We start from the raw sequence: 18,482 nt of genomic DNA, 5'->3' as shown, positions 1-18,482 counted from the left end.
CTTGGCTCCTGTGGACAGTGCAAAAGCCCTGAGCTGCAGGGGAGCCTCTTTGGGCCACTGCTGCCTGGGGCTGGCTACAGAGATGCCCCTCCCTGCACGGTGGTCCTTTTGTCAGACCCAGGCCAGTCATCCACCTGTTACCAGTGGGTTCTGGTTCCAGCAAGGTTCTGGTTTCTGCCTTCTCTTTCCATAATTTCTCTTCCATTCTCCAAGCACTCAACAAACACTTCCAAGCCACAACTCTTCCTATGCCTACCCCTCCAGGGTAGGTTGCCAGATAAAATACATGATGCCCAGTTAAATTTGAATTTGATTCAGATAAACAACAAATACTTTTTTAGCATAAGGATATCTCGCTTATTTCTTAGACCAAGGTCCTCCCAAATGATGGCCTGAGTAAGAGACCCCAGGTCCCACGAGTCAGACCACTTCCCTTTTGGCCAGGAACCGTGAAAAGGCTTTTGATTCTTCCCTGGGTCAAGGGAATTCAGAGATTAATAACATGAGCCTGAAAGGATTGAGGAGAAAATTATGTTTCATTCTTTCTGAGGAATCTGCTACATGACAAAAATAAAACACTGGGTGATTTTTTCTTTTTTTTCTTTTTAAAAATTATTTGGCTGCACCACACGGCACATGGGATCTTAGTTCCCTGACAAGGGATTGAACCCATGTCTCCTGCACTGCAAGCTCAGAGTCTTAACCACTGGACCTCCAGGGAAGTCCCTACACTGGGTGATCTTAACTGTGAATTTTTAATAGTCAGCTCTTCTGGGTTTCCATGATCTTATTTAATCCTTACAATAAGCTTACTGAGTAGGTGTTAAAATTCTTGTTTGACAGACTGGTAAAATTGAGATGCAGTGGGACAAGCATGCTAGTAAATGGTGGAGACAGGATCTCAATGCAGAGCCATTTTGCCCTTTGGGGTCTAGGACTTAATACAAAGTGAATAATTTAAGTAAGGCTCATTTAAAACAGAAAGTTTTACAAACTCACAGGTATAGAGAACAGACTTGTAGTTGCCAAGGGGGGGAGGGGGAGGGGGAGGGAAGGATTGGGAGTTTGGGATTAGCAAATGACAACTAGTATATATAGAATGGGTAAGCAACAAGGTCCTACTGTATAGCACAGGGAACTATATTTGATATCCTGTGACAAATCATAATGGAAAAGAATCTGAAAAAGAATATATATATATGTATAACTGAATCACTTTGCTGTACAGCAGAAATTAACACAACATTGTAAATCAACTATACTTCAATAAAAAACCCAGAAAGGTTTATATTAATTTTAATTAATTAAACTAAACTTCATAAAGTGTACTCTTGTCCATGTATCTAAAAAGTATATATCCTGTGACAAATCATAATGGAAAAGAATCTGAAAAAGAATATATATATATATGTATAACTGAATCACTTTGCTGTACAGCAGAAATTAACACAACATTGTAAATCAACTATACTTCAATAAAAAACCCAGAAAGGTTTATATTAATTTTAATTAATTAAACTAAACTTCATAAAGTGTACTCTTGTCCATGTATCTAAAAAGTATAACTTGCATGGGAAGCAGGAATATTGGATGCTGAGACAATCCATAGCTTCAAATATGCTCTGATATTTCACTTTCAGCTTGTTCTCAACTTCCACATTTGAGAAGCAATGTTTACCTCATGTCTTAAATGGTGTTCATCAGAGACAGACTCTGAGACGAGGATATAGAAGCAAGTGATTTATCTGGGAACTGAGCACAAGGGACACTGTTAGCAGGTTGGGAGGGGAGAGGAATAGGAGGCAGCCTGTACAGGCTGAGCTAGTGAGCAGGCTATCGCTGGAGGCACCTGGGGCTCGGCTCTGCAGGGGACTCAGGGAGACTGTGTTGAGCTCTCCTCAGAGTTTTCCCACCCAGAGGTCGAGGGCGCTAGGGTATTTATCCATTACCCCTGTCAATCACGGGCTGCGGGCTGCTCTGACTCACTCCCTGGCCTGCCTAGTATATGGGTTGACCATGCTCCTGGCCCAAGAACACCCGTAGGCAGAGTCTCAGGTGCTGTCAGAAGAAAGGGAGCACTGAGGGCTGAGGGGGTGTGGGAATCAGGATCCACAGCCTTGCTATGCACCATCTCACACGCTGTGCTGATGGCTTGCTGCTTCTTCTTCCTACCTAGGCTGTGTGCACATCGAGAAGGCAGAACTTTACTTCCTTATTGATGGGTCTGACAGCATCCACCAAGACGATTTTCTCGAAATGAAGGTGTTCATGAATGAGGTGATAAAGATGTTCCACATCGGGCCTGACAGAGTACAGTTTGGAGTCTTTCAGTACTCAGACGAAATCAGTAGTCAATTTACCCTCAGCCAGCATACCAGCGTGGCGGGGCTGAAGGTGGCCATTGATGGCATCCAGCAGAATGGAGGTGGCACCATGACAGGTCAGGCCTTGGGTAGCTTGAGGCAGGTCTTTGCAGACACTGCTCTCAGCAACGTGCCTTGGTATCTCATCATCATCACTGATGGCAAGTCTATGGACCCGGTGGCCGAGGTTGTGGAAGCATTGAGGGGAGACGGAGTCACCATTTATGCTATTGGAATCAGAGATGCTAATACTATTGAGCTTCAGGAGATAGCTGAAGACAGGATGTTTTTTGTGAATGATTCTGATTCCTTGAAGGCCATCCAACAAGAAGTGTTACAGGACATCTGCTCCTCGGAGAGTAAGAATTTTTTTCAATCTCTCTCTCCCCAAGTATATTTGTCTAATCTATTTGAACAGGCTTCATTCTGGAAGTGTGGATTCACTGGTCCAAAAGGGAGTATTGGACACAGAGTGACCATGACCTAGAATGAACAAAGCCGGTCAAATTTTATATCTTTATCTATCATACAGCTGTGTCTTATTTTGAGACTGGTTTGTGCTGGGTCAAAGAAATATATTTCCTTGACTTCCTCTTAGCTCCCTTTAAAAATATTTTCATGTTGTGTAGAGGTCACCCCAGACTCTCCCTGGGGACTTGTAATTAATTGGTTTCAGACTCTGAGTAAATGTTCTGTTCTGCTCCTTTTTTCCCCCAGCCTGTAAGAATAGGAAAGCTGACATTATCTTCCTGACAGATGGTTCAGAATCCATCTCCCTGAAAGACTTTGAAAAGATAAAGGGATTCATGAAGCGAATGGTCAACGAATCTAATATCGGTGCTGATGAAATTCAGATTGCCTTCTGAACTGCCTTCTGCAGTTCAGCTCAAACCCCCAGGAAGAATTCAGGCTCAACCGATAGATACTCCTCAAAGGTGGACATTCACGGGGCCATCTCGGACGTTAAGCAAATCAACGACGACACCTACACTGGGAAAGCCCTGAACTTCACTCTGCCTTTTTTTTGGTAGTTCAAGAGGAGGGAGGCCCAGTGTCCATCAGAATTTGATTGTGATCACCGATGGTGTTGCCCGGGACAATGTAGCCATACCAGCCAGGGCCCTTAGGAACAGAAACATAATTATTTTTGCCATTGGGGTAGGAGAAGCCAAACACTCTCAGCTTTTGGAGATCACTAATGACCAGAGCAAAGTGTACTATGAAGAAAAATTTGAGTTCCTGCAAAACCTGGAGAAGAAAATGCTTTACCAGGTCTGCATTCCACAGGGTGAGTGACAGAGGGCTTATTATTTGATCCACAAGCCCATGGTAGGTGTCAGGGACCCGGCTGGCTCTCTTAATAAAATAAAACTAATCCTTCTAGCCTTGCCCTGGGGAATCTTTTTCTTAAAATTTATTTTATTGAAGTATAGTCGATTTACAATGTTGTGTTAATTTTTGCTGTACAGCAAAGTGATTCAGTTATATACATATATATATATGTATGTATATATTCCTTCTCAAATTCTTTTCCATTATGGTTTATCACAGGATATTGAATATAGTTCCCTGTGCTACACAGTAGGACATTGTTGTTTATCCATTCTATATATACTAGTTTTCATCTGCTAGTCCCAAACTCCCAATCCCTTCCTCTCCCAACCCTCTCCACCTTGGCAACCACAAGTCTGTTCTCTATGTCTGTGAGTCTGTTTCTCTTCCGTAGATAAGTTCATTTACGTCATATTTTAGATTCCACATGTAAGTGATATTGTATGGTGTTTGTCTTTCTCTTTCTGACTTACTTTGCTTAGTATGATAATCGCTAGGTCCATCCATGTTGGTTGCAGATGGCATTATTTCATTCATTTTCATGGCTGTGTAGTATTCCATTGTAGATGGTGTTTTTTGTGCAGGGCCTCTTTTGAGGGCTTCCATAGGTTAGACCATTGCATCTTCACATAACCCTATTAATAAATATGTACTATTTTACAAATGAGGAAAGCACGCATGGCAAAATCAGGTTATTTGGCCCAAGTAAATAGCACAGGTGGGATGTGATCTTGAGGCAGTCTGGTTCTAGAGTCTGTGTACTAAATACTGTTCTATATTGCCTTTTGGTACAGTATAGTAGAGCACAACAAGGTCTATCAACTTTAGCATGCATTTGAATCACTTGGAGATCTTGTTAAAATGCAGTTTCTGATTCAGTAGGTTGGGGTGGGATTCTGCATTTCTAACAGACTCTCAGGTCCTGCTGGTCTTCACTTTGAGTAGGAGGGTTGTATGGTATAGTATAGTATAGTATAGTATGGCATAATCAAGTAGAGCATAGGATAGAAAAGGGTAATATAGTAAAGTATGGTATAGTATAGTATAGAATAGCATACAATGCCATAGAATGGTATAGTAATGCATAGTAAAATATAGTATGGTACAATAAAATATAGTATATAGTATAGAATCATATGGAAGAATATATAATGAAACCCATAAAGCCCAATATTCCTACATCAACCCCATGTGAAGCAGATGCTGTTATTATGATACTCAATTTCCAGGTGAGAAAAACAAGAGAGAGGTTAAGAAGCACAGATGGGAAATAATGGAGGCAGGGTATGAACTTCCCAGCAGTTCAGTGTCAAAAGCCAGAGCCAGTTTTTTTAGAGTATGAAATTAATATTTTTGATTCTACTACCTAAAGAATATCACTACTTTGCAGTGCCTTTGGTCAATTCAGAAATCAATTGAAAAGTGTGTAAGTGTTGAATTATTTTTTAAAAATAAACATGAATTATTGAATGTCCTTAAGCAGTTCAATTCTTCAGGAATCAAAGTCCTATTTTTTTGTTTGTTCCTTTTTTTTCTATGCACCTGGTGATTATCCTGGGGAAGACAAGAGATACAGGATTCCAGCTTCTCTTCTCAGGTCATTTTGAACCATGTAGTAAATTAGGATTTATACTTATCTTCAACTCTGTCTTAGCTGGTACTTTAATAATGGCTAAAACCTAATTAATTCTAGAATTCTAGAGTCATAAAGCTGAATCAAACAGACCTTAGAGGTTATCTGGCGAGGTTCAACCCTCTCCATTAACAGGGAAAGAAAATGCTCCTTGCATTACAGGATAAAGCCAACTGAAAATATTCCTGGGGAAAATGTAAATTAGAAATGTTGGAATAATATACCATACTCAGAAATTCCTTTTTTCTGAATTTAGATCTGATATAGAAATGAGATTTACATCTGTGAAAACTCCTTATGGTGAATTTCAATTAGAGACTTAAAAATCAAAACAAAACCAAAATGTTTTATATGGAAGGAAGGGAGGAAGGCATTTTCTGTCTTTTCAGTTCCAGAAACATACCCGGCCGGCTAGCATGGAGTGTGATATTTAGAGGATTGAAAACTCCATGGGTCAGCCCTGGATCTCAGGTCCTTGAGAAACTTTAAGCCACCATTTATGACTCTTTTCACCGGTGGAGGTTCCAGTATTTATTAATTTTCCTCAAAAATCCCCTCCCCCCCAAACCTGCAGCTTTGTTTTTTATTGATTCTGAGCCAAATACTCCAGTATGTGCTGATCTAAGGAGAAAATATCTACATGTCCTGGCTTGCCCTGACAATCCCAAGTTATGCTTGTTGTCCAGAAGTAGTTAATAATAGCGGTGCTTTTGTGGTTGTAAATTACATTTTAAGTTTTTCACCCAAATTCGAATCCAGGTGCATTTGTAACCATCAACTTTTGCCTCCTCAGTGGAATTTTGTGGATGGTCTTATTATGAGTGGGTGGGTATAGGCTGAAAGATCAATGGGACTTCCAATTCTAGCTACCCCCCTCTAGGAGGGCTTAAATATTTTCAGGTAGAAGAAACATAAAACTGAGAGTGATTATGAGTCTTGATCTTTTCTAATATGCTTCTCTGAAATAAGATATATGCATGGGTGATGAGGAAACTTCCAGGAGAGAAGGAAATAGTATAGCTTGTGTTGAAAGAGACTCAAGGTTCATTCATATTTTTGTCTTCATCCATTTGGCAAACATTTAATGAGCTTGTGTGTTAGACACTGGGAAAGTAAGATGACATAGTCTCTACTATAAGGGAATGTTTGTTCAGAGAGAGATAAGTTCAAGTAAAGTAACAATGGATATGCAGGGACATTTAATAACTCAACTTGAGGACCTGGGGACATGAGTCACAGAGGCTTTAGGGAAGGGGTCACTTGAATTGCAACTTGAAGGACATGTATGAGTTAGCCAGGTCAGGGTGGAGGGGATGGGAAAGGACACTTCAGCTAGAAGGAATAGGACCTGAAGAGGCATAGACGTATGAAACAGTATATATGTATCAGTTAGCTTTTGCTGTGTAACAAGCCATCCCCCAAATTAAATAACAAAGACCTGTTGATGAAAATAATCAATAAACAATCAAGAATAGAAAAGAGTTTTATTTGTGCCAAACCGAGGACTAGCCTGGAAGCCCACTTCCCAGATGACTCTGAGAAACTGCTTTAGAGAACTAGGGTTTTCAGCACAGTTTTATATCTTGTCAGAACAAAGAATATTAAGCAAGTCAGGGTTACATTTCTTCAAGGTTTCAAAAAAAGAACAGTCCAGCAAGTACACAGCACATCAGCATGGCCTTGGCACCTGGGAAGGGAGCCTCATCATCAAAGGAGGACCAGCATTGGCATCTCAGGAAGAGAGGCATTTAATCTTTATTTTTAACATGGACGTTCTTTACTTTTGTGTCCTTTTCTCTAATAATTAAAGCCGATGTACAATGTATGTTTGATAGGCCACAAACCAGCTATTTTTATTAGCATAAAATTCAAGTTAACTCATGTATAAGCCAGAAAGGCTTCCCCGTATCTCAATATGTGAAAATTTCTTCTATCACACCATTATTTAGCTTACACTTCTGTGGGTCGGCTGGAGGGTCTTCTTGCAGGACTGGCTTGGCTGATATTTTCTGGGCTGGGTCATGCATCTATAGATGACTAATTTGATTTCCTTCTCCTCCACCTTCAAAAGATGCAACGTAGATTTTTCTGTAGCAATTGATCTCTCCACTCCCACGAGGCAGGTTCAGCAGAGGCTTCAAGGGTTACTGCCAGAGCTCATGCAGGAGCTGGCCATGCTTTCCAACATCAGCTGTGGTGTCCCTGGTCAGACCAATGTGATGCTCCGCTACCTGGTTCCCGGCTCAAAGGGCCAGCTTATCTTTGACTCAGGTTTTGAAAAGTACAGTGATGAGACCATTCAGAAGTTCTTGATTCATCAGGCTGCCAGTAGCAACCATATGGATGTGGATTTTTTGCAGTCCCTGGGACACAGTGCTATCCATCTCTCTTCTGCCAAAGTGAAGGTAATAAATGCTGAGAACCCATGTTATGGAGCCATTAGGCAGGGATGGAGGGATAAGACTTTTGTGACTGAGACCAACTAAACTGTTCTTCACTGGAGAGCTTACATTGAGGAGTTCTCAATGTAAGAGAGAGTAAAGACCAAGAAGAGATTCTCAGTAAAGGCCAAGAAGGGATTGTTTTCATTCAATCAACAAATATTTGCTAAGCCCAAGAAGCTCTGTACTGAATGCCAGTAGGGATAAAATGATAAAGTCCCTGCCCTCAAGTTGCCCACAGTTTAGTGATCCAGATTCTTCCATGGCATAAATTCATTCCAAAGACAACTTGGAAGATATTAGTTCCTATTGTCACTCATTGTCATGTAGAGTAGGACCCATTATTTTTCTAATCAGCCCCTTGAACCATCTTTAGTTACAGTTAAAGTCTCCCTAGCACAGCCCCCCTCCTCCCTTCCTGGTATCCCAGAACTGTGCACCCACAGAAGTCCACAGAGATGAAAAGATCTCATGTGACATGTGTTAGGAAATGACATCCCCAAACTTTGAAAGTTACATTGAGTTTTTCTTTCATTCCTGCATCCGATGGATTTATTTCTTGAAAAATGTAATTCACGTTTTAAGTTAAATTTTTCTATGAGTAAAGGTAACATATTTTAATTGTTAATTAAAATTAAATTGTTTAATTGTAGAAAATGCATTAAAATTTTGAGAGTTTTGCATTGGTAAAAATGAATATTGTAAGACAATTTGGGGAAGATGTTTTTTAGTGAACACATTGTTTGCTCAAATTCCTTTTTTGTGTGGGGGGCATATGTGTATTTGTGGGAGGACTTTGAGGTATAAGTGAAGGTGTAATAAAGTAACAAACAGGTGAATGGGTGAAACAGAACAGAACAGAGGGAAAGGCTGGGTATAGCCAGAAGAGCTAAGCTTGCCCTTGCTTTTTTAAAGGAATGTGCAATTTATAGCATCCATCTTCTCCATTGTCTTTCCCCCCTTCCTTCCCTTCTTCCTCCTTCCCCACCTCCCTCTCTCTCGTAAATAACAGGTCCTTTTAGTGTTTACAGATGGACTGGATGATGATTTAGAGAGACTGAAGGAAATATCCAAGCTTCTCCGCAGCAAAGGTAAGTGCAGGGCATTGCCCTGTGTGGGCCTTGTTCCTCCCACAGGGGCTGAGATACGCTTTCAGATTTCCAGGTGGCACTGGAATCTATAAGCCTCCTATGCTAACCCAGGTGGTGGGAGCTCAGTGCCCACAAGGCTGATGCCCAGTCCCCCTCTTCATATGAATCGGGGGCTATTCAAGGCTGAGAGACCCCAGGGCCCCACATCCCTGACACTGACCAAGGGTCGCTCTGAGTGAGATAGGACTGACCAATTCCCAGCTTGGCGTCTGCTTTGGAGGGTTGCAAGGACAACTTTTACTTCCTGGGGAGTGGATGCTCTCTGTTCTTTTAGGCTACCTAGGGGTCCATTTGTCTCTTTTTCCTAAACTAAAATCACCCCAAAGCTGGGCCTTTCTTTTTCCCCTGCCCTTTCTCCCTCCTTTGCTCCCTGATTGTTCCTCTTTATCCATTTCCAAGGGCTGCTGCATAGATATGTACATATATATCCATATAATAGAAGTATAGTTGGTTTACATTATTATATTAGTTACAGGTGTCCAACATAGTGACTCAATATTTTTAGAGATTGTACTCCATTTAAAGACATTATACAATATTGGCTATATTCCCTGTGCTGTGTGATATATCCTTGTAGCCTATTTATTTTATAAGTGGGAGTTTTCTTAATCCCCTACCCCTGTCTTGTCACCCTCTTCTCCCCACTGGTAACCACTAGTCTGTTCTCTAGATCTGTGAGTCTGTTTCTGTTTTGTGATATTCATTTGTTTGCTTTGTTTCGTAGGATCTACATATAAGTGATAAACTAAAGTATTTGTCTTTCTCTGTAAGACTTCACTAAGCATAATATTCTCCAGGTCCATCCATGTTATTGCAGATGGCAAGATTTCAGTTTTCTTTATGGCTGAGTAATATGCCCTTGTATATACAGTTGACTCTTGAACAACCCAGGGGTTAGGGGCACCAAGCCTCCGTGCAGCTGAAAATCCACATATAACTTTATACTTGGCCCTCTGTATCCATAATTCAATCCACAGTAGAATCCATGGATTCAACCAGCCATGCATCATGTAGTACTATAATACTTATTTATTGAAAAAAATCTGTGTATAACTGGACCCATGCAGTTCAAACCCATGTTGTTCAAGAGTCAACTGTATATACCACATCTTCTTTATCCATTCATCTATGGATGGACACTTAGGTTGCTTCCATATCTTGGCTATTGTAAATAATGCTGCTATGAACATTGGGGGTGAATGTATCTTTTGGAATTAGTGTTTTTGTTTTCTTTGGATGTATACCCAGAATTGAAACTGCTGGATCATATGGTAGTTCTATTTTTAGTTTTTTGAGGCAACTCCACACTGTTTTCCATAGTGGCTGCACCAATTTACATTCCCACCAACAGTGTAGGAGCGTTCCCTATTCTCCATATCCTGCCAACATTTGTTATTTGTAGACCTTTTGATGATAGACATTCTAACAGGTGTGAGGTGCTATCTCATTGTGGTTTTGATTTGCATTTCTCTGATGATTAGTGATGTTGAGCATCTTTTCATGTGCCTGTTGGTCATCTGTATGTCTTTTTTGGAAAAACATCTGTTAGGTCTTCTCCCCATTTCTTAATTGGATTATTTGTTTTTTTGATATTGAGTTGTATGAGCTGTTTATATATTTTGGTTATTAACCCCTTATTGGTCATATTATTTGCAAATATCTTCTCCCATTCCTTGGGTTGTTTTTTCATTTTGTTGATGGTTTCCTTTGCTGTTAAGTCCCATTTCTTTATTTTTGCTTTTGTTTCCTTTGCCTTAGGAGACAGATCCAAAAAATAAATAAATAAATAACACAACGATTTACGTCAAAGAGTGTTCTGCTTATGTTTTCTTTTAGGAGTTTTATGGTTTCTGGTTTTCTATTTGGGTATTTTATCCACTTTGAGTTTATTTTTGTATATAGTGTGAGAAAATGTTCTAATTTAATTCTTTTACATGTTCAGTTTTCCTAGCACCACTTATTGAAGAAACTGTCTTTTCTCCATTGGCTAGTCTTGCCTCTTTTGCCATAGACTAATTAACCACAAGTATGTGGGTTTATTTCTGGGCTCTGTGTTCTGTGCCATTGATCTATGTGTCTGTTTTTGTGCCAGTATGTGTCTGTTTTGGTGACTGTAATTTTGTAGTATTGTCTCAAGTTAGGGAGCTTGGTACCTTTAGCTTTGTTCTTTTTTTTCTCAAGACTGCTTTGGCAAATCCGGGTCTTTTGTGGTTCCATATAAAATTTAGGATTATTTGTTCTAGTTCTGTGAAAAATGTCATGGGTATTTTAATAGGTATTGCATTAAATGGAATATTTTTGTGACAACTTGCTTTCAATTGAATTTAATGCATAGATTGCCACTGGAAGTTTAAAATTTTGCAACTTCTCTGGAAGGGAATTGGGAGTATAAGACAAAGGACTGCAAACTTTGCCTACCTGCTAGATCAGCAATTCCATTTCCAGGAATTTATTTTAAGGAATAATTAAGGATATGTATACAACTTTTAACCATAAGGTTTTTTTTTTTTTTCTTTTTCATACACGGGCCTCTCACTGTTGTGGCCTCTCCCATTGCGGAGCATAGGCTCCGGACGCGCAGGCCCAGCGGCCATGGCTCACGGGCCTAGCTGCTTCGCGGCATGTGGGATCCTCCCGGACCGGGGCACAAACCCGTGTCCCCTGCATTGGCAGGTGGACTCTCAACCACTGCGCCACCAGGGAAGCCCTAACCATAAGGTTTTAAAGCAGCTTGTTTACAGTAGCAAAAAAGCTGATGTGTGTGTGCCTGTGTGTGAATTTAGTGTTTAAAATATTAACAGTATTATTTGTTCTGAATTCTACAATGCTTTCTAGCCAGGTCTGAAAAGTGTTCTTGTCCATATGTTTTCCGTTTTGTGGAAAAATACAGATGACCTTTTAGTGCCTGCATCAGTGGGAGAGGCTAAGTGCAATGACAAACAACCTTCAAATCTTTGTGGCTTAAACTAGCAAGACTGTATCCATCTTGTGTCTCATGCCCATTCGTCTATGCCTCATTCTCATCACTCAAGAACCCAGGCTGAAGGAGGGGGTCTCTTCCTGTGATGGGGAAAGGAAATAGGGCAAAGTGTGCACTCCTCTTAACATTTCTCCCAGGGAGTGACCCAGGTCACTTCTGCTCACACTTCACTGGTCAGAGCAAGCCGCATGGAGAGTTCTAACTTTCACAAGATAGATAATATTTTTACAGGCAAGGAATTGAGGCTTAATGAGAGTTTATAACTTTCCCAAAGAAGTAAAATCCTATCCAGTGCCCTTAAGTAGACAAACCAGAATATTTGTGAACAATCACTGTCACAGTTTCTAAGAGTAAACCACAAATCTACTTCAAGAATGTGTGTTAAAGGATGTAACAATACAGTAACGGGGGAAAACCCCCTGTGAAACAAAAAATAGGGGCTATAAGAGAGCTCTGAGAGTCCTTTCTGGTTCCACCTAACTGTTTACCTTTTAGCTGCTGGGATTGAAAGGTATCAAACCAATTCTTCAAGATGGCATGCCATCAGCTGGTTTTGATTTTAATACAAATGCTGTTTGAGATAAGACAGATGAGCATATAGGAAGGGTGGGATGATGGATGGTTATCTGGGGCCAAAACAAGTCAGACCATTTTAAAGACATGCAAGTAAATCACCCACCTGTTGCTCTTTTGAAGGATTCTCCAGACTCCTGACTGTTGGCCTGGAGGGTGTCCATAAATTAGGAGCTAGAATTTGGCGGAGGATTTGCATACACTCAGCCTCTGAGCATCACACAGCGATCTCTTCCGAGCATCTTACTGAAGCAACTTGTAGGTTTTTTGTTTTTTTTTAACATCATCTTTTACTAGGTCTATTCATTCTAATATTTTTAATTTTCTTAAATTTTTTTATTTTTTTAAACTTTTTAAAAATAAATGTATTTATTTTATTTTATTTATTTTTGGCTGGGTTGGGTCTTCATTGCTGAGTGCGTGCTTTCCCTAGTTGTGGTGAACGGGGTTTACTCTTCATTGTGGTGCATGGGTTTCTCATTGCGGTGTCTTCTCTTGTTGTGGAGTACAGGCTTTAGGCCCGTGAACTTCAGTAGTTGTGGCTCGTGGGCTCAGTAGTTGTGGCACATGGGCTTAGTTGCTCCACAGCATGTGGGATCTTCCCAGACCAGGGATTGAACCTGAGTCCCCTGCACTGGCAGGCAGATTCTTAACCACTGCGCCACCAGGGAAGCCCCATTCTAATAGTTTTTAAAAACTTGAGGGAATTGTTTCTTTAGTGTGTAGTGTGATGTAGGTTAATACAGATGAAAAAAATCATTATGTGGCATGGATTCTGTTTTCAGGACACAATTGTAGAAAGAAGTTGCTGCAATATGTATGCAAAGTGCTTTGGAGAAGACGGACACAGAGGTGATGGTGGGAGCCCGGGGAGGAAGGTGAGTACTTGTTGGGTGTGTATGGGGGAGGGGAGAGACTTCATATCCACTCCACACCAGGCCTGTGTTATGTCTTTAACACCCCTTTTCTAATTCTATCCTCTTAACAAACCTCTTTTACAGGTGTGAAATTGAGGGTCAGAGAGGGAACACCACTTTCCCAAAGTCGCACAGTTACAAAAAGGTATTTTGTGATTTAAGTTCTTATGTCTGCCTGACTCCAGGGCTCACATTCTTTCCACTATATTATTCTGTCTACTTACATTTATTTGATACTTTCACAGATTCTACCACTGCACAGAAATGTTCATTTGTCCACAAAATTGTCACTTGTCTAACATCTGTTTTCTTTATGGTACTCAAAGCCTCTTCCCCTCTGATCTAATATTCTATTTTATAGCATTAAACTCTGAGGATAGATACAGTCACTGGTTTACTGGTGGTTAATTTGCATCTCTCTGTTAACTCTACGGTTAAGTGATAGGAAAATAACTACTTCATACTTTTAAGGGAGACTGTCTCATTAGAAATGGCTCAGATACCCAGGGATACAAGGTTCCATTCTCATGGGACTACACCTTTAGGATGGGTGGATAATCACAAATCCACAGGTAAGGTTGAATTAAACCCATTGACTTTTATATTCTCTTTTTGTAAGGTTTTCCATGAGATGGTTGGAATGAGCTCTTACTGACTTTGCAGATCAATCTTAATTTAGAACAGTGTATAATTACTTTTTGAAAGATAAGTTGTAATCATACCTTTGCACTAGATATTTTTCCCCTCTTGTTATTCTTAAATATGGGATTGGAGGGTCAGAAAATCAAGCCTGGGAAACTCTTGACTTTTTTTTTTTTTTAAATAACTCAAAAACTATGCCTCTAAGGCCAAAGATGGGTGTGTCTTGAATTCTTGACTTCTCTACTCTGTCTGTTAGAATTCAGTGCTTGGTTGTTATACTTCCTATTTTTATGCTGAATTAAGATATCCTTTATTTTTATTTATTTTTATTAGAGTATAGTTGCTTTACAATGTTGTGTTAGCTTGTCCTCTACAGCAAAGAAGATGTCTTTTAAGTGTTATTTTTTCTGCTTGGTCTGTGGTTCAATTAGCCTGGCCAAGCTTAAGAGAGTAGCTTAAGGTCTGACCAACCCATTAGGATCATTGATGCCAATTTCAGACAAACAGGATCAACAAGCCTGCCTCTGTCTAGGATGGTAGATGATTTTTTCCCTGTTCTCTGCTGTCTTAACATCCTAAAACCAAGACATTTTATAAAGAACGTCTAGTACAGAGCTAGAAAAAAAATGTGAGCGGCATACATAACCTTATATAATTAAAAAAATTTTAGTAGCCACCTTAAAGTTAAGAAAAGCAGAATTTAATTTTAACAACATATTTTATTTAATACAGTATATCCAAAATGTAATCAACATGTTATTAATATAAAAGTTGATGAGATAGCTTACTTTTAAAAATATGTTGTCCCTGAAATCTAGTGCGTATTTTATACTTAGAACACATCTTAATTGAACCAGACATGTTTCAAATGCTCAGCAGCCACCTGTGGCTACCAAATGTGACAGTGCAGCTCAGTAGGGCTCATTTTCTTTGCATTTCTCACAAGAGAGGTGACTTCAAACTGTGTTGTCCTTTGAATGGCTTTTAAAGTTGCTTCCCCACAAAGCAGGTCAGATTGATCTGCTCAGTGACAGAGACAGCTCTTGCAAGTGGATGGGTTTCAGAACGTGCCTAGAATTCATAGGTTCAAGTTCAAAGTGTACAAGTATTACTGGTCCAAGCTCATACTGCTCACCCATGACAGGCCAATGAATTGAGAGACGAGGTGTTGGGGCAAGGAATAACGATTTTGTTCAGAAAGCCAGTAGACCTAGAAGATGGTAGACTATTGTCCCAAAGAACCATCTTGCCTGGATGTGAATGCTAGTTCCTTTTATAGAACAGAGAGAGGGAGGTGAGGAGGGAAAGTAAAAAAGGTGATAAGTTGTTGCAAATATTTCTTGGTTCCACCAGACTCCAGAGGGGTGTGTTAATTTCTTCTTTCCTGCAGCATTCACAGATGCACCTGGTCAGGATGTTTCCCATGAGCTAAACAAAGGTATTTTAGCTTAATGCTCAGGCATGGAAGCAGGGTTCCAGGAGATGGGCCATTATGTGTACTTTAAGCTATGGGTAACATCCCTTTAGTGATTAACTTGTAGCAAAAGCAATAGAATACAAAGGTTATGTGACCAAAAGCAAGTCTGTTTGCCTGATGCACAGTGATACCAAACACTACGAAAACATCTGAGTTTGGAGAAGAGAAAGGTTTATTGAAGGGTCAAACAAGGAGATGGGTGGTTTATGACCCCCAAGCCCCAAACTCCCTGAAGGGTTTCAGCAAAGCATTAAAAAAACCCACTTTATTTTAGTATAATTGCTTTACAATGTTGTGTTAATTTCTGCTGTACAACAAAGTGAATCAGCTATATGTATACATATATCCCCATATCCCCTCCCTCTTGAGCCTCCCTCCCACCCTCCCTATCCCACCCCTCTAGGTGGTCACAAAGCACCGAGCTGATCTCCCTGTGCTATGCGGCTGCTTCCCACTAGATGAATCTAGCTGCATTGTTAAATATTACTATTATTTTTAATAATGTATAGATTCTTATGGTTTTCTAGAGTACCTCGGAAAAAGTGTTATTTGTGTAGTTCCTTTTGCAAACTTTTGGGGGGGTCTGAAGTTATTGTTCTTCCTGCTGTTATTGCCCCAACTGGGATGTTCATATTGACTACACATGGTGGTGGTGGGGATCTTGTGTCATTGCTGATTTACAGGGAAGATTTCCCCATTAAATATGATGACTGTCTCAATGTTATCTTCAGTGATTACAAAAATGAATATTTGGAAATAAATCTGAAATTGGTTATGTTTCTCAGGAAGTACCATATTTCACTTTTAATAATTCTATTTCTGAAGAGTTTGTCTATTTTTGGTATCTTAAGATGGGATAACCAAAATTATGTCTTCCCAGATGTTATGCTTACCTAAAAACCTGTTCCTTCCTCCTTGTGTTTCCTTTGGGTTCCCATTGATCAGCATCTGCTCGTACCATCCATGAGCAAATGGCAATAATGTCCAAGACTAATTGCCACTATCTGATAGTCCTTTCCCAGAATAATTGTGCATGAGAGCACAAATTGAGACTTGAAAGGAAATCTTAAACATTAACACAGATTTTGTATACATGTTCTCAATCTCACCTTTGACCAGTCTTTTTTTTTTTTTTTTTTTTTTTACTTTATGCAGCTTAAAATGTTAAAAGGAATTGTAAAAGAAATAAAAATTGTTGGGGTATAGATTTTATTTTGACATTAATTATCTGAATTTTGTTTCAAATGGACATATCCTGAAAACACATTGGATCACTTATCAATTAACTTTGCATACATATGAAAGCTATATTTTCTAATTTTAAAATTAATTTATGCTCAGTCTAGAAAATTTGGAAGGAAGAAAAAGTATAACCACTATAATGTAGTAAAATCTATAACACTGAGAATCAGCTACTCTTGAGTTTTTCGTGCTTTTTCTCTCAGTCTTTTCCTTAGGCTTAGGATTATTAAGCAGGTACATTTTCATATACTATTAAGGATGTTTCTAAATCAATACAATATTTTTAATTGCTACACAATACTTCTCTATATAGAGTAGAAATGACGAACTATGGGTCTGCAGTCCAAGTGCAGCCCACAGCCTGTATTTTTGCACAGCCCATCAGCAAAAAATGGGATTTTACACTTTTAAATATGTGCAAATATCAACATAATATTAATAATACAATATTTTATGACACATGAAAATGTATGAAATTCAAATTTCAGTTTCTGTAAGCAACGTTTTATTGGAACACAGCCGTGCTCATTTGTTTGCGTATTGTCTATGGCTGCTTTCCCACCACCAGCGCAGAGTTGCAAAGTTGTGACAGAAAAGGTTTGACTCCTAAAGACAGAAATATATTCTTTCTCACCCTTTACAGAATAATTTGCCAACCCCTGATATAGGGTCACAGTGCTTTATATAACCAGCCCCATTTTGTTCAACAGCAGTTGGTTCCTATTTTTTTCAATTTATTTTATTGAAGTATAGTTGGTTTACAATGTTATGTTAATTTCTGCTGTACAACAAAGTGAATCATCTATATGTATACATATATCCCCATATCCCCTCCCTCTTGAGCCTCCCTCCCACCCTCCCTATCCCACCCCTCTAGGTGGTCACAAAGCACCGAGCTGATCTCCCTGTGCTATGCGGCTGCTTCCCACTAGTGATCCATTTCACATTTGGTAGTATGTATATGTCAATGCTACTCTCTCACTTCTTCCCAGCTTCTTCTCCCCTGCCTCGTGTCCTCAAGTCCATTCTCTATGTCTGCGTCTTTACTCCTGCCCGGCCACTAGGTTCAACAGTAACGTCAGCAAAGCATTTTTAAAGATCAGGTGAGGGAGGGGCGTCCCAGGGTGTGTGATCAGCTCATGCACAATACTCTGATTGGCTGATGGTGAGGTAACAGGGTGTTAGGTTAACATTATCTCTCCTTTGGCACCAGTAGGTCTGGGGGCTATACATGCTCATGATCATCAAGTACTTAATATCTTCCATTTGGTGGTGGTTTTAGTATCTGAAGAACTCAGGAAATATGCATCAGATACTATTACCTAGGTACTTCAGAGAGGAGCTACAGCAGAGGGTATGGGGGGAGGGGTCCGTCCCAGGAAGACCCAGTAGTGTCTTGCTTGGTTACAGTTAAAGTAAAAGAAATGGATCTAATGTGAAGTCAGATTTCTTCTTCCCTGTTACACAAGGACAAGTAACCAACTTATGTTCCAGTTTATCTAGGTACTTCAGAGAGGAGCTACAGCAGAGGGTATGGGGGGAGGGGTCCGTCCCAGGAAGACCCAGTAGTGTCTTGCTTGGTTACAGTTAAAGTAAAAGAAATGGATCTAATGTGAAGTCAGATTTCTTCTTCCCTGTTACACAAGGACAAGTAACCAACTTATGTTCCAGTTATCTAATTCCCCCACCTACCCCAAACAACAACAAAACCCTTGATGGTGTAAAACAACA

At 39.8% G+C, this 18,482-nt stretch overlaps 1 protein-coding gene across 1 annotated transcript in view; it reads left to right on the top strand.

The window, feature by feature from the left end:
* The window catches only part of LOC102979304 (collagen alpha-4(VI) chain-like), a 94,339-nt gene that overhangs the window by 17,437 nt on the left and 58,420 nt on the right, over positions 1-18,482 (top strand). The window contains 10 exon segments of the mRNA XM_024115177.2: positions 2,177-2,722; positions 3,081-3,232; positions 3,235-3,282; positions 3,284-3,382; positions 3,384-3,655; positions 7,400-7,733; positions 8,782-8,860; positions 12,597-12,642; positions 12,644-12,731; positions 13,259-13,351. Coding sequence (XP_023970945.2) covers positions 2,177-2,722; positions 3,081-3,232; positions 3,235-3,282; positions 3,284-3,382; positions 3,384-3,655; positions 7,400-7,733; positions 8,782-8,860; positions 12,597-12,642; positions 12,644-12,731; positions 13,259-13,351 — 1,757 coding nt within the window.

The sequence above is a fragment of the Physeter macrocephalus genome, chromosome 1 (genome assembly GCF_002837175.3).
Source record: "Physeter macrocephalus isolate SW-GA chromosome 1, ASM283717v5, whole genome shotgun sequence".
NCBI lineage: Eukaryota > Metazoa > Chordata > Mammalia > Artiodactyla > Physeteridae > Physeter > Physeter macrocephalus.
This window is presented reverse-complemented; position numbering and strand designations above follow the sequence as displayed.